The sequence below is a fragment of the Dipodomys spectabilis genome, unplaced genomic scaffold, assembly GCF_019054845.1.
Source record: "Dipodomys spectabilis isolate Male_0828 unplaced genomic scaffold, ASM1905484v1 ptg000240l, whole genome shotgun sequence".
Taxonomy (NCBI): domain Eukaryota; kingdom Metazoa; phylum Chordata; class Mammalia; order Rodentia; family Heteromyidae; genus Dipodomys; species Dipodomys spectabilis.
Window position 1 is genome coordinate 3,242,522 of NW_024870917.1, and position 11,988 is coordinate 3,254,509.

General features: G+C 47.4%; 1 protein-coding gene across 1 annotated transcript; it reads right to left on the reverse strand.

Annotated features, from left to right (window-relative positions):
* Positions 1–4,878: 4,878 nt before the first annotated feature.
* Positions 4,879–10,629, reverse strand: Cbln4 (cerebellin 4 precursor). Its single transcript, XM_042699308.1, has 3 exons — positions 10,339–10,629; positions 7,216–7,332; positions 4,879–5,076 (listed from the first exon to the last, which is right to left on the reverse strand). Exons 1-3 carry the CDS (start codon positions 10,627–10,629, stop codon positions 4,879–4,881), a joined length of 606 nt encoding a protein of 201 aa, XP_042555242.1.
* Between the last annotated feature and the right edge of the window lie 1,359 nt (positions 10,630–11,988).

Genomic DNA, 11,988 nt, shown 5'->3' on the forward strand with positions numbered 1-11,988 from the left:
TTCTCCCAGAAAGGCCAGAGGTAGCCAAAACCAAATCGTCTTCATGGTGCTGAAGTATTTCAACTATAGAAAGACAAGCTACTCTTAGGGAAGAAACTGAGGCAGCCCGACCTGTTTAGATAATCAGCTTCTTCTAGCCCAAGCCTCACCTCCACCCAAGAGAATCAGTTCAATCGAGAGTTCAGTGTCCTTAGTTGCAAAGCTCTGGACACACACTGCCCTCATCTCTCTCTCCTCATGACTTCCCAGGGCCATTAAGTCAACCAGTCTGGGGACCTAGCTCTGCCCAATGATTCACTACTGCCCAGAAGACAAGGGACGATCAAACACCAGAAGATGGAGAAAGCCCAGGGCCCTGACTCCAAAGAGAACTGGAACCATCCCCGGAGAGTGCCTGCCATTGCTGTTGGTGAAGAGTCTAGCATTGTTTGATACTTAGGGAGATCTGGAAGAGAACGATGTCACCAATCCTACAGCTCAGTACCCGACACAAAGTCCATGATCCATTACGGGGAGAAGCCAATCAATATTCGTTGAAGGTCTATATCTCAAACTTTAAAGCCATAACTTGTTCAAACGTGGACTTTAAATGAAAGCCTGAAACTATCCAGGTGGCTAGAAGCCAGAAGCCAGAAGGCAAGCAGGGAGAAAAAGCAAAGTTAAAACAATAAAACACAAAGAATGTCTTTAATGTTATCAGATAAGCAAAGTCTAAGAGAATCTGGGCTAATGGTAAGTCTCCCAAACCAGTGAGATCCTGTGCACCTCCACTCTGCTTCCTTCTGCTTGGTTTCCCTGGGTTTCTGTGGGGAGGGAACTGCTAGCTACAGACAATTGCTTGCACTTGTTCAGTAGATCAAGGACCAATCAGAGCTATGTGGGGGAGGGGAGCTGGCATTGATGAATGCGGATAGGACTAACGCAAACACTCGGCCCAATTAGCATTTTTGTGGACCTAGCAATTTCAGAAAACAATTTTCAAGTCATAGAATGCACAGGGAGCATGTGGTTCTTTCTCTGGAAATACTTCTGACACTCTCCTGCTACTGCACCCCAATTCAATTTTCTTCCCTTAATCTCTCCTGCATGCTTCCCTGTTGCTTTGACCTGTGTGAGGGCTTTCCATTGTTTTAACCATCATAAAGTGTGGTGATCATAGTAAAAATCACAGCCCTTGAAGATTCTACCATGTTCCAGGCACTTCCTGCATCTTATTGGATCCTTATAATCAATTACATCTTGTTTATAAATGATAACTAATGGTTGGAGAGGAAAATGCACAAGCAAAAAACCTGTCCAAGGGGGAGGGGGGGGAGGGGGAAGGATTGGGTGGGGGGGAGGGGGGAGGTAGGGAAGGGATGTGAAGGGTAAACAAAGGAGGAGGCTGCAATGCTTGATAAGAAATGTACGCATTATCCTGCCCATGTAATTGTAACCCCTCTGTACAGTATGTTCACAAAAAAAAAATTAAATTAAAAAAACAAACCTGTCCAAGATCAGGAAGCTGGCAGATCAAAGTGGTAGAGCTCAGTACTTTCATCCCACATCTGTCCAAAACCCACACTCTTCTGAATGAATCATCTACCCTCTTGCTTTTTCTCTCTCCTTGGTTGTGGCCAGCATGATTGATGTAACTTATCTCCTAGCACCCAGCTAGAGGCAAGTACCTGAGCTGTCAACCTCAATTTGGGGGTCCACTGTCACAAGCCAGTCCCACATTTGCTAGTTGTGGCCTGGCCTATTCCAGCAGACTTTCTCTGGAAGCTTCCAAATGGCTCTTGCATTCCAAAATACAAAGACTAGAGCTCAGCACTTAACGCCAAGATCTTTGATGACATTCTTTTAGGTTCAGGTAAACCAAGAAAAATAAAAATAATCCCTTAAAGATGGCCACAAGCACATTTATAAAAGACATTTTTCTGTAAGGAAATGGAAAAACTTGGAAAAAAATTAAGCTATGAAAAGCAAGCCAGACCCAGAAAACATAGGTCACATGGTTTCCCCCATTTGTGGTAGCTAGAAGGCACCTATAAATCTACAAGTAAACTCATGAGGTGGTAAGCAAGGGGTTTCAAATGAATTAGCTGATGGGTCATAGACTCTGTGGAGAGTGCAAACAGTGTAAGTCTTTAAAAAGACTCCATCAAAGCCCAACAAAATAAGTCCTAGGAGATGGGTACTTACAAGAGAGGAGGGTGGGGTCAAGGGGAGAGGGTCAGAAAAATAAAGAGGGAAGGGGAGAGCATGCAGGCATGAATTCATGTATATACCTCTCAACTGAGAAATATAAGGAAAGGGATGGGTCACCTGTGGGGGTGAGATGTTGAATGGTGGCACAGATCAATATGCAGCGTTAAATGGCAAAAAAAATTTCAATACATAACCAAAATTAAGGCAAGTAGGGAAGGATGGGGTTGGGTGGGGTAAGAATGTTAAAAGGGGTGACATTGATCAAGATGCACTGTATTCATAAACTTTTGATGCATGGCAATTCCGTCGTACACCCCTTAAAGATAATACAAATGTTTTTAAAATACATGTCTCCACTAATCTACATTGAGATTTGTCTTCCACCCCTTGCCCTGTCATTGGCAATCGCAATACTCTTGAGCCATTTTGCTAGAAGAATGACTAATAGCCGATCTATTCCAATATGGCTCAGCCTACTGTGATGTGCAGACACAGTGTCTGAGTACAGAGACCATACAAAAGCTTCTGGTAGGGCGAGTACATCTAGAGGATCCCACTATCGTTTGGAGGAATGCTGGCTGTCTTCTCTCTGTGTGCAAGAGAAAGTGTTTTTGCATTATAAAGCTAAGATCATATAATGAAATCAAGATGACTCGTATTAAAGATCTGTTGGAAACATCTCCAGATCATGCTTTGTGAGGAAAGAGGGGAGTCTTCCTGGGGTATCTGAACGTTTTTGACTTAGCACTCCCTCACCCTCATGCTGGAAACCCGGTCTGCAGGTGTCTCCTGGAACATCTTCCTGGCTGCTATAGTCTACCAGCCGCAATGCACTGCCCCAAACACTGCTTTAGTTGACTGCAACCAGGAACTGGAGCCACATCTCCAGACAAGACATGTAATAACCATTCCCCCTTAAAAGGCAAAGAGCCTGCAGCCTTCCAGGGTTTTCCCCAGGTATTCAGCTTGAACAGATTGGTCCTTATATTCACCCGAAACTCATTCATATATTTGGCACCTTCATGTTATTTTACAGAATCATTTTAAACTAAGCTTCCTTACAACAAGTTCTCTGAAAGAAGAGTTCACTAAGTCCATTGATTCTCTTTTGGCAAACTTGCAACTCCTGGATTTGGACAGATTAAACACAGTAAAGATTTCCAATACCAATGCAGAGGACATCGCCTGGAAATTCAGTGATTTTTTTTTAAGCTCCAAGAAAAAAAAAAAAAACAAACCAGATGAGGAAGGAAGGAAGGAAGGATGGAAGGAAGGAAGGAGGGAAGAAGGGAGGGAGGGAGGGAGGGAGGGAGGGAAGGAGGGAGGGAGGGAGAAGAGGAGGGGAACAGGAAAGGGAAAGAGAAATAGAAAGGGAAAGGGAGAGAGAGAGGGAAGGAGGGAAGGAGAGGAAGGGGAAGAGGGGGGAAGGGGAAGGGAAAGGGAAAGGGAAAGAGAAAGGGAAATAAATTGTGTAGAATACATACTTTCAAATCCAAAAGAACAAAGCAATTCAACTAACATATATTAAGCTTTATTCTATAACAGACATAAATAATTTTATGAATTCATGTGACCTATACAAAAGACAAAATAAGATATTGCACTAAATTTAGTTATGGGGATATTTGGATTTCATGTGAGCTAAACAGATAAATACATACAATTTTAGGAGTTAAGGCAAAAACCAGATGATATTTCAAATACAACAGAAGGTTTGAAAAATAAGTATAATTAAAAACAAGGGCATCCCATCTCCAGTTAATAAAGTGGCCATGTCTATGGGAAAAAATCCCTTCGGTTTTTAATAAAGTGGTTATTATCAATCATGTTAATTAAAGTTGAGCAATAAAGTATAAGATTTCCCACGGAGAAGAGCTGCTCTGCCAAGCTTTGGGGACTGAGCACTTAGATTTCAGTAAGCAACTTTTCCTTGTCAGATTTATGATCTATTTTTTCCTATTAGAAAATATAATTTGGAAAATATGACTCTTTCACATATATAATTAAAATACAACTATGAAGCATTCTTTTTTTTTCTTTTCTTTCTTTTTTTGGGGGAGTGGGGTAGGGTATGGCGAGAAGTTATGTCGGTGATATCATAGTCAAGGTAAATTTTTCAGGCAAGCCATTCATGGCCTTATTTGTAGAGAAAACACAATGGCAGTCACTGGGAAACAATTCCTAGGAACCTCAAGAGAACACAGCAAATGAATCCCAAAGGCATAGAAACAACAGGTGTCGTGAGTATTATGAACACAGCACACAGTTCTTTGGCGGTATCACACAAACCCTCGGCTGAAGTCAGAACTTGTGAGTTCTCTAATCCTCCGACCCACTCGCCAGTCTTTTAGTGATAAATAAATAAAAGTCTGCATCTGCAATGAAATTCAGTATTCCCAAGAAAGCAAACTCAGGACCAACCTTGAGACAGCTTTTGATGGATACATTTAAGCATAGAGAGGGACACTGTGCTTTTGAGTTCCAATCCAAAATACATGGAAATGCAAACACACACGAGAATCATCGGTGAAACTTTTGTGTTGGTTCAGACCGGTCAAGAATCCTTAAAGAGAATCCATATTCACCCATGAGAAACCAATAAAAGATATCAATCCAGTGGTGGAAACAAAAAATGATCTTCCAGTAGTAACTCAGTGGTGAGCCGCCCCTCACCTGGACAAGCAAATTTTATAGAGGGAACACCAGAAAGCCAGAGAATGTGGAATACTGCCAGCCTCCAACCAAGTTACCTTTCTCCAGTTTTAGATAAACCTTATCCTCTTTGTCCAGGTAGAGTAGGACTCCATTCGTGGCAGCTTCGCGAGTGACATCTTTGTCCCCCGCGAAGGCCGAGATCACTGGTTTCCCATTCAGCATCAAGTTCACCTAGAAGAAGAAAAAAATCATAACAAAGTTCAAAAGCTCCACTAAAATCAAAACACCTGCCATGGATAATGAACGTTGCCTAAGATGCCTGACTTAGTAAAATACCTCATATTCAAGAACTATAACCCTGGCTTTCACCCTGAGAGCCAAAGGTGGGATCAGACAGCAAGGCCGCCATATGGACTCCCATAGAAATTTTCTGAACTATGGTAGATGCAGAGAAGAATTCAAATGAAATAACTCCTTCAAGTAACTCACAGCCTAACAAAATAAATTCTAAGAAGCTGGTACTTGAGGTGGTGGGGGAGGGGCGGTATAACAGGAAGGAGGTATGGGGAAGGACAATGTTGTCATAATATTCCATGTATACCCTATGCAGCTAGGAAAATTGAGGGGTGGGTGGGGTTGGGAGGGATGGGTAAGAGCGATGGAAGGGGTGGTATTGATCAAGATGCATTGTACTCAGAGACTGATGTGGTAAATTGGAACCCCTTTGTAGAACTACTTACAGATAATAAAAAAGTATATAAATTTAAATGTTTTTCCTAAAAGTTCCACTGGGGAAAAATGGATGGATAAAAATACCACCCAGAGAACAATCTGAGCATATGAAAACGGGCTTTCTTTCAGCATGTAAATTAAGCTTGGTACGTGCTCACCTCCATCATCAAGGAGCCATCTTCAGGAGAGTGTGTGGCTCTCCTGTATCCCTGGACCCACACAGGCACAGGTTCTACCAGTGACCCTGGAGGTGTCAGTGTAGGTGTAACTTAAATAGCATTGAAAATCATTGGAAATAGTGAGTGGGGTATGTGTGTGTGTGTGTGTGTGTGTGTGTGTGTGTGTGTGTGTGTGTGTGTGTGTGTGTGTGTTGATTTATTTATCTGTCTTCCCTGAAAAGAAATCTCTATTAAAAAATAATGATTTAGGCTTGACACCCTGTAATCCTAGCTACTCAGGAGTCTGAGATCTGAAGAACTCAGTTTGAAGCCAGCCCAGGCAGGAAAGTCCGTGAGATTCTTATCTCCAATAAACTACTCAGAAAAATCGGGAAGTAGTACTGTGGCTCAAGTGGTAGAGTGCTAGCCTTGAGCACAAAGAGGCTCAGGGACAGAGCCCAGGTCCTTGGTTCAAGCCTGAGTTCAAGCCCCAGGACCAGCAAAAAATAAAAAAATAAAAATAATAATAACAATCTCCACTACTATGGGAGATCTTAATGGGGAACATTGTTTGCTAACTCCAATTACTGGTATTTAGCAAAGGTCTTTTTCATAGAAGCAAATTTGTTTCCACAATATTTATTTCCTTTATGTTAAAATTAATGTTAAATAAGTTAAATGTGAGATTTAATGACAGATCTATTATCTCAGCTATATCAAGTTGACAGATGAGTGTGTAATCTACCATTTACATGGATACAATATATAACATGAATATTGAGCACCAGAAAAAAGGTTACCTTAGAATTTCACACTCATGTATTTATATCATTTAATGCTAGCAAATTCTGATATTTTAGGTGATTATCTCCATTGTTGCCTTTGAGTGTAAGGTCAAGCCCATTTATCTTAGAAAGCACAAGATACTACATTCTTAGTCATTTCACTATAATTGGTAAGAACTCACTAGCAGCAAGGTAACCAACAATAAACTCAAGGAGAAAGAAAACCAGCACAGCATTTGGAAACATGCAGTCGATGGCTGCTTTTTCATAGGCTTATTGTAACAGCTAACTGCATCTCATCATCTTTATGGTGGTAGAAAAATTGTTTTATTTGTTTAGGAGGCACTTGTAAAGCTTCGCTGGCTTTACAAGTTTTTTTTTCTCTTTACAGGGTTAAATAATTTTTGTTCATTAAATAAAATTAAGATCTGCTGGAGAGATTTATGTTAACTGAAATTTTGCTACGCCATACTTGTTAAATGTTTAGTGGTTATCAAGGTAATTGCTCCTGCACTTTCTTTTTCTTTATGCTTTATATATGCTCTAACGGGTGTTATAAAAGATGCAACTTGAAAAAGAAGCATTTTAAAAGTGAAGTATAGAGAGGAATGCTATTTGCTTGAAAACATATCTGTGAATAGATACTTAAATGCAGTTCGTTAGGGGTAGAAGCAAAAATGTGTCCAAACACATACCTGGATCGTTTGGCTCTGGTAGACTTTAATTACATGAAAATTGAAACTGTAGATTCCTTTCCTGGGGGCTACAAAGACAGACTCCAAGGTGAAAAAATTACCCACGTTAACTAGGATCTACGAACAAAAAGAAGAAGTAACAGTCAGGTGTAATATTTTCTTTTGTAAGCAAAGTATGCTTGCTTTTCTCCCTTCCTTTCTTCTTCCCTTTTCTTCCTTTCCTCCCTCCCTTCTTCTTTCATTTCCAAACAACTAGCCTCAGAACCCACAGAGAGTAAGACATCTCATCCTATTTCTTTCCCCTCTTGAAAGATAAGCTTGTGTGTTGGAAGGTTCTGTCTTCTCCGTGGTATCAGATAAAACAAAGTTACGTATCAAGAGCTGCCCACAAAGCTGGGTGTCTCTGGAGCTGCCCAGCTGTCTCGTGAGAGCACGTAGCATCATATAGAAGGCATCTGCCATGTGTTTACATTCCTGCCCCCTACAAGCCTTGGCAATGTCCAGAAGTGACGTCACTGAGCCAGCCAATCCACGTCCCCAGGCCCTTCCCAGACATCCCTGGACACAGCACACAGAGGCACGAGCACCCCCTTTGCCATGTGGCATACTCCATGCTAGAGACAGCGATTGCACAGAGCTGCACGAACGTCTGGCCTTCCCTCAGCCTCTGCCAGGGCTCTCCTAAGACCAATGGCCTTGTTTGTTTTCCATTCCGGTGGCCTCTAAGCCTTAATAATACCACTTTGGCAATGAGTCAGCCCTTGCTGGCTGCCAGAGTGAAGTGTGACTAAGACAGACAGTAAAATAGGTGGCCTTTTCCTGTTCTTCTCTGTACCACACACCGAACCTCCCATCAATCACCTGCTCTTCATTTAAAGTTCAAGGAGCAAAGCGAAACTGGACACTATTTTCAAGAAAGCAACGATGCACTTTCTGTTCCAAGATGTTCTGTTTGGTTCCTCTAGCTATGAAATTAACTCTGAATTTTACTAAGTGAATTCTTCAGTGGAACTTGCAGCGTTCAATAGGTAAATCCCTTCCTAAGAGAAGGAAAGGGGCAGGGCAAATAAATTGATGAAGTTTCCTGTCATGTCTAAGAAATAGATTTATAAGTGGCTTTCCAAAAAAATAAATAAATAACTGCTCCTACAAAGATACAAAGGCATCTTTCCTGTATACAAGTGATAATCTATTATTGTCTCTTATAAACATTGCCTTCTGGTCACAATTAACACATTTCCATGCCTCTGGCATAATTTCTTCAAGTTATACCACTACATCTAACAATATGCCCACCCCCAGCACGGCGCAAGCAGAGAGATGGAACTGTTAACCCCTGCATTCAAATTCAGGACCATGCATGAGTTGATTGAGACCCCACCTCCCCCCCCCCCCCCCTTGAGCATCCAATTGGATTTGTTCTCTGACCTGACAATAGATAACCTTTCAACAGCTCCTGGCCAGCTGAACAAGAATCCCTAACAGAGAGGTTTTGCAGAGACTTTTTTTTCCCCAAGCACATTGAACATCATTTAAGGTACTTCGAAAGGACTTCCTGATTATTCAGACCCGAGTAGCATATTTCCTCCCGATAATGATGACGGCTGATTACTCTTGTCTGTACACATCGCTGAGTGTTGGCTCTACAGATCAATCCTAGCACTCAGGCACCTCGGGATTTATAAGTAAATGTGTCTGGGGTCTCCTGGAAGCATGGCTCCCGGCACAGAGCAAACCTTCTCTAAGGGAGGAGAGGATCATTGAAAAGAATGCCCCAGACCAGGGAAAGAGCAAAGCCCACACAGTCCCACCTGTAACTAGTGTATCACAATGCAAACTAGAGGTGGAGCTAGACTTTATTTCCATCTGGGTGGAAGATGCTGAACAACAAACAAAAGAGAAAAAGAAAAAGAAAAGGCCTACTTAATTCATTAAAAATTATGGCTATTCTACACTAAGCCCCAGAGAGACACCCTCTTGTCTGTGGCGGCTGGAGAGCGCATTACTTTAGAAAATTAAGTAAAGGGCACTAATGTCACCCCCACACCTTCCCCTGCAGGTCTTCCTGCGGCGCCACAGCTGTGAACTGTGACTTTAAAAGACTCTGGACCTGCTGGGATTGGGATTCAAACGGTGAGGTCCTTGTCCTTCCTTAGGACCCTGATAAAACTCAGCCAACGTCCTGGGGTTTCTCATCAGGCCAAACCACAGAGCCAGCCACAGATCAGCAGCCGCAGCTCCTCAGTTCTGCCCCCCGACTCCATCCCGTTGGTGGTTCCCAGCAGCTGGCAATTCTCTGACCGGACCACAGCCCAAGGATGGGGGTCCAGCCCCTCCCCAGCTCCCCCACCCCAGCTTCCCTCCCGGGCTCCGCACAGTGGCCCGATTCCATTCCTTTCCCTCCCTCTTGGGCAACTTTTCTCTGAGTAAGGAGAATGACTCGAAATCCTGCCCAACCGCCCTGGGGTGCACACGCTGGGACCTTGGGAGAGAGGGGGTGACTGGTCGCGAACCTGGAAAGCGAGATGTGATCCCCGCCCCGCGCCCTGCTCCGCGACCTCTGAGGCCGTCCCCGATCGCAGTGCTGCGCGCGCGGGAGACCCCGGATCTCCACACCGCGCTGGGGACCCCGGGTCTCAGCTCGGAGACCCCGAATTCTCTGTAGAGAACATCTTCTCCACCGGATCCAACAACCCCAATATTGATCCCGGGTCCGGACCGCCTCAGTGGCGCCTGGCGTCTGAGCCAAGGGGCTGAGCTGAGATCGCGGTGCGATCGCCTTTGCCGCCGCCGTGTCGCGGATCCGTTTCCCCGCAGCTCGGGCCGACTTGTTGCGGAGAAACTTGTGCCCGAGCTCCCGCCGGCCTGGGGGTCCCCACTGCGCCCGCACCTTGCGGGGAAGGCGGGTCCCCGCTGCCCAGCAGGAGACGGACACGGGAAGTTTCGGGTTCGGGCACATTGGTGACCCCCGACACACACATGTGCGCGCTCACACACACACACACACACACACACACACACACAAAATCAGTACGCACAGCGGGAGCCGAAAGCCCGATCTAAGATACCCCGGGACACCCCATCCCACCCCGGGGTCCCTCCCCCCGTCCCCTGGGGTCTGACCTGATCGAAGTAGATAATCCGCGTCTTGTTGCTCATCTCGGATGGCTCGTGGTTGGTGCTCCGCACCGCGGAAAAGGCCACCTTGGAGTTGGCCGCCCGGACCGAGATGCCCAGTGGGGAGGAAGAGGAGCCCTTGGAGTCCGTGGCCGGGTTCGAGTCGCACACCACCAGGCACTTGCCCTCCAGCACGATGGGCTCCGTGTCGTTCTGCGCCCGGACCCGCAGCGCGGGCAGCGCGAGCACCAGCAGGACGGCCGGCAGCGCGGACAGCGCCCCGCGCGCCCAGCCCATGGCGAGCTCCGTGGGCAGCCGCAGCCGGCTCGGCGCTTCTGCTCGCCCGCCGGCGTCGCCTCGGAGCCGGGGATCCCGGAGCTCGGGGAAAGATGCCGGCGGCTACACCGACAGCAGCGCTGCGGGAACGGCGGCGGCGGCGGCGGCGGCGGCGGCGGCGCGCGCACGGCCGCCGATTCTGGGGCTTGAAGGCAAAGTCTCCCCGGGAGCTGGAGCTGCGTCGCTGGCTCGGTTAGCTTTGTCTTTTAAGGAGCTCATGCAGAACCTCTGCCCTGCCCTCCTGCGCCCGAAAACCGGCGCTGCCTGCCTGGGGCCCCTGCACCCACCCCGAAGTCGCCAGACACCCCCCCCTTTCCCACAAGCTCACCTCCAAGGAAAAGGAAATAAACAGATCAATGCGGACCCCAAACCCAAGCACACACACCCCTTAGATGAACCCCGGGGCCTCCCAGGAGGCGGATGTCCGTCCTGTCCGAGGCTCGGTTACCGAGGCTCCTTGGGCTGAGCAGACCGCGAGGCTGTGTTCATGGCCGAGACGCTGGCGACTCCCACTTTTGCTTAGTCAAAAATCCCCCCCCAAAAAAAGCTGGGTGTCACTCCAACGTGTGTTGACAGCCGGCTGGCCGGGCGGGTCCTGGGCGCGCGGGATCCGGTTCGGGCTGGCGGGGCTGGCGGGGGGCTCCTCGCCGGGTCCCTACCCGCAACTTTCTCCTAGCGCAGCCTGGCGAGCGCCAAGCTGGCACGCGCGCTATTTATAGGAGCGCAGCGTCCAGCTGGGGTTGGCTTACAGCTCAACCCGCAGTCCCAGGAAAAGGGGGGAGACGGAGTCCGGTGACCGCAGCAGAGCAGGTCGCGCCTGACGTGGAACGCGCTCCAGAGCCAAGCGGGTCACTGCTGGGTAGATCCGGGGCCACTCAGCCCTTGCGCCACGCGGAGCGAGGGTGCCCAGGGAGACGTCCGCAGCCCCGGCGCTGCCTGCCTGCGCCGGGCTGCTGCTCACCCACTTAGTCCAGGCCGATCGGCAAAGGGAGCTGGAGCTCCCCTCGCCCTCCCCAGCACGAGACTCTGTTGCGGGCGCTGCCAGCCCCCCGGGGCGAGGAGGTGGATGGGCAGTGCGAATGCGCGCTCGGAGCAGCCTCAAATCTGGTGAAGCCACTGGCGTCCCGCCGCGCCTGGCCCGAGCGAGCCTGTCCCACACAAGCCTTCCTCCCCGGCCTGGATAGTTTGGGGGAGGGGAGGGGGAGAGGAAGCCTGGGGCGGGCCTGGGCTGGGTAGGGGCAGCTGGAGGAGGTGCCTGATTCCTTCCTTCTGCCCAAGGCAAGCTGCGCCTCTGCCGCCAAAACCGCAGGGGCGCGCCAT

Coding starts and splice junctions, on each gene's coding strand:
- Cbln4 (XM_042699308.1), bottom strand. CDS start 10,629: ATGGGCTGGGCGCGCGGGGCGCTGTCCGCGCTGCCGGCCGTCCTGCTG. Junction 7,333..10,338: donor GGATTATCTACTTCGATCAG/GTCAGACCCCAG, acceptor TTTTGTTCGTAG/ATCCTAGTTAACGTGGGTAA. Junction 5,077..7,215: donor ACCAGAGCCAAACGATCCAG/GTATGTGTTTGG, acceptor TTCTTCTTCTAG/GTGAACTTGATGCTGAATGG.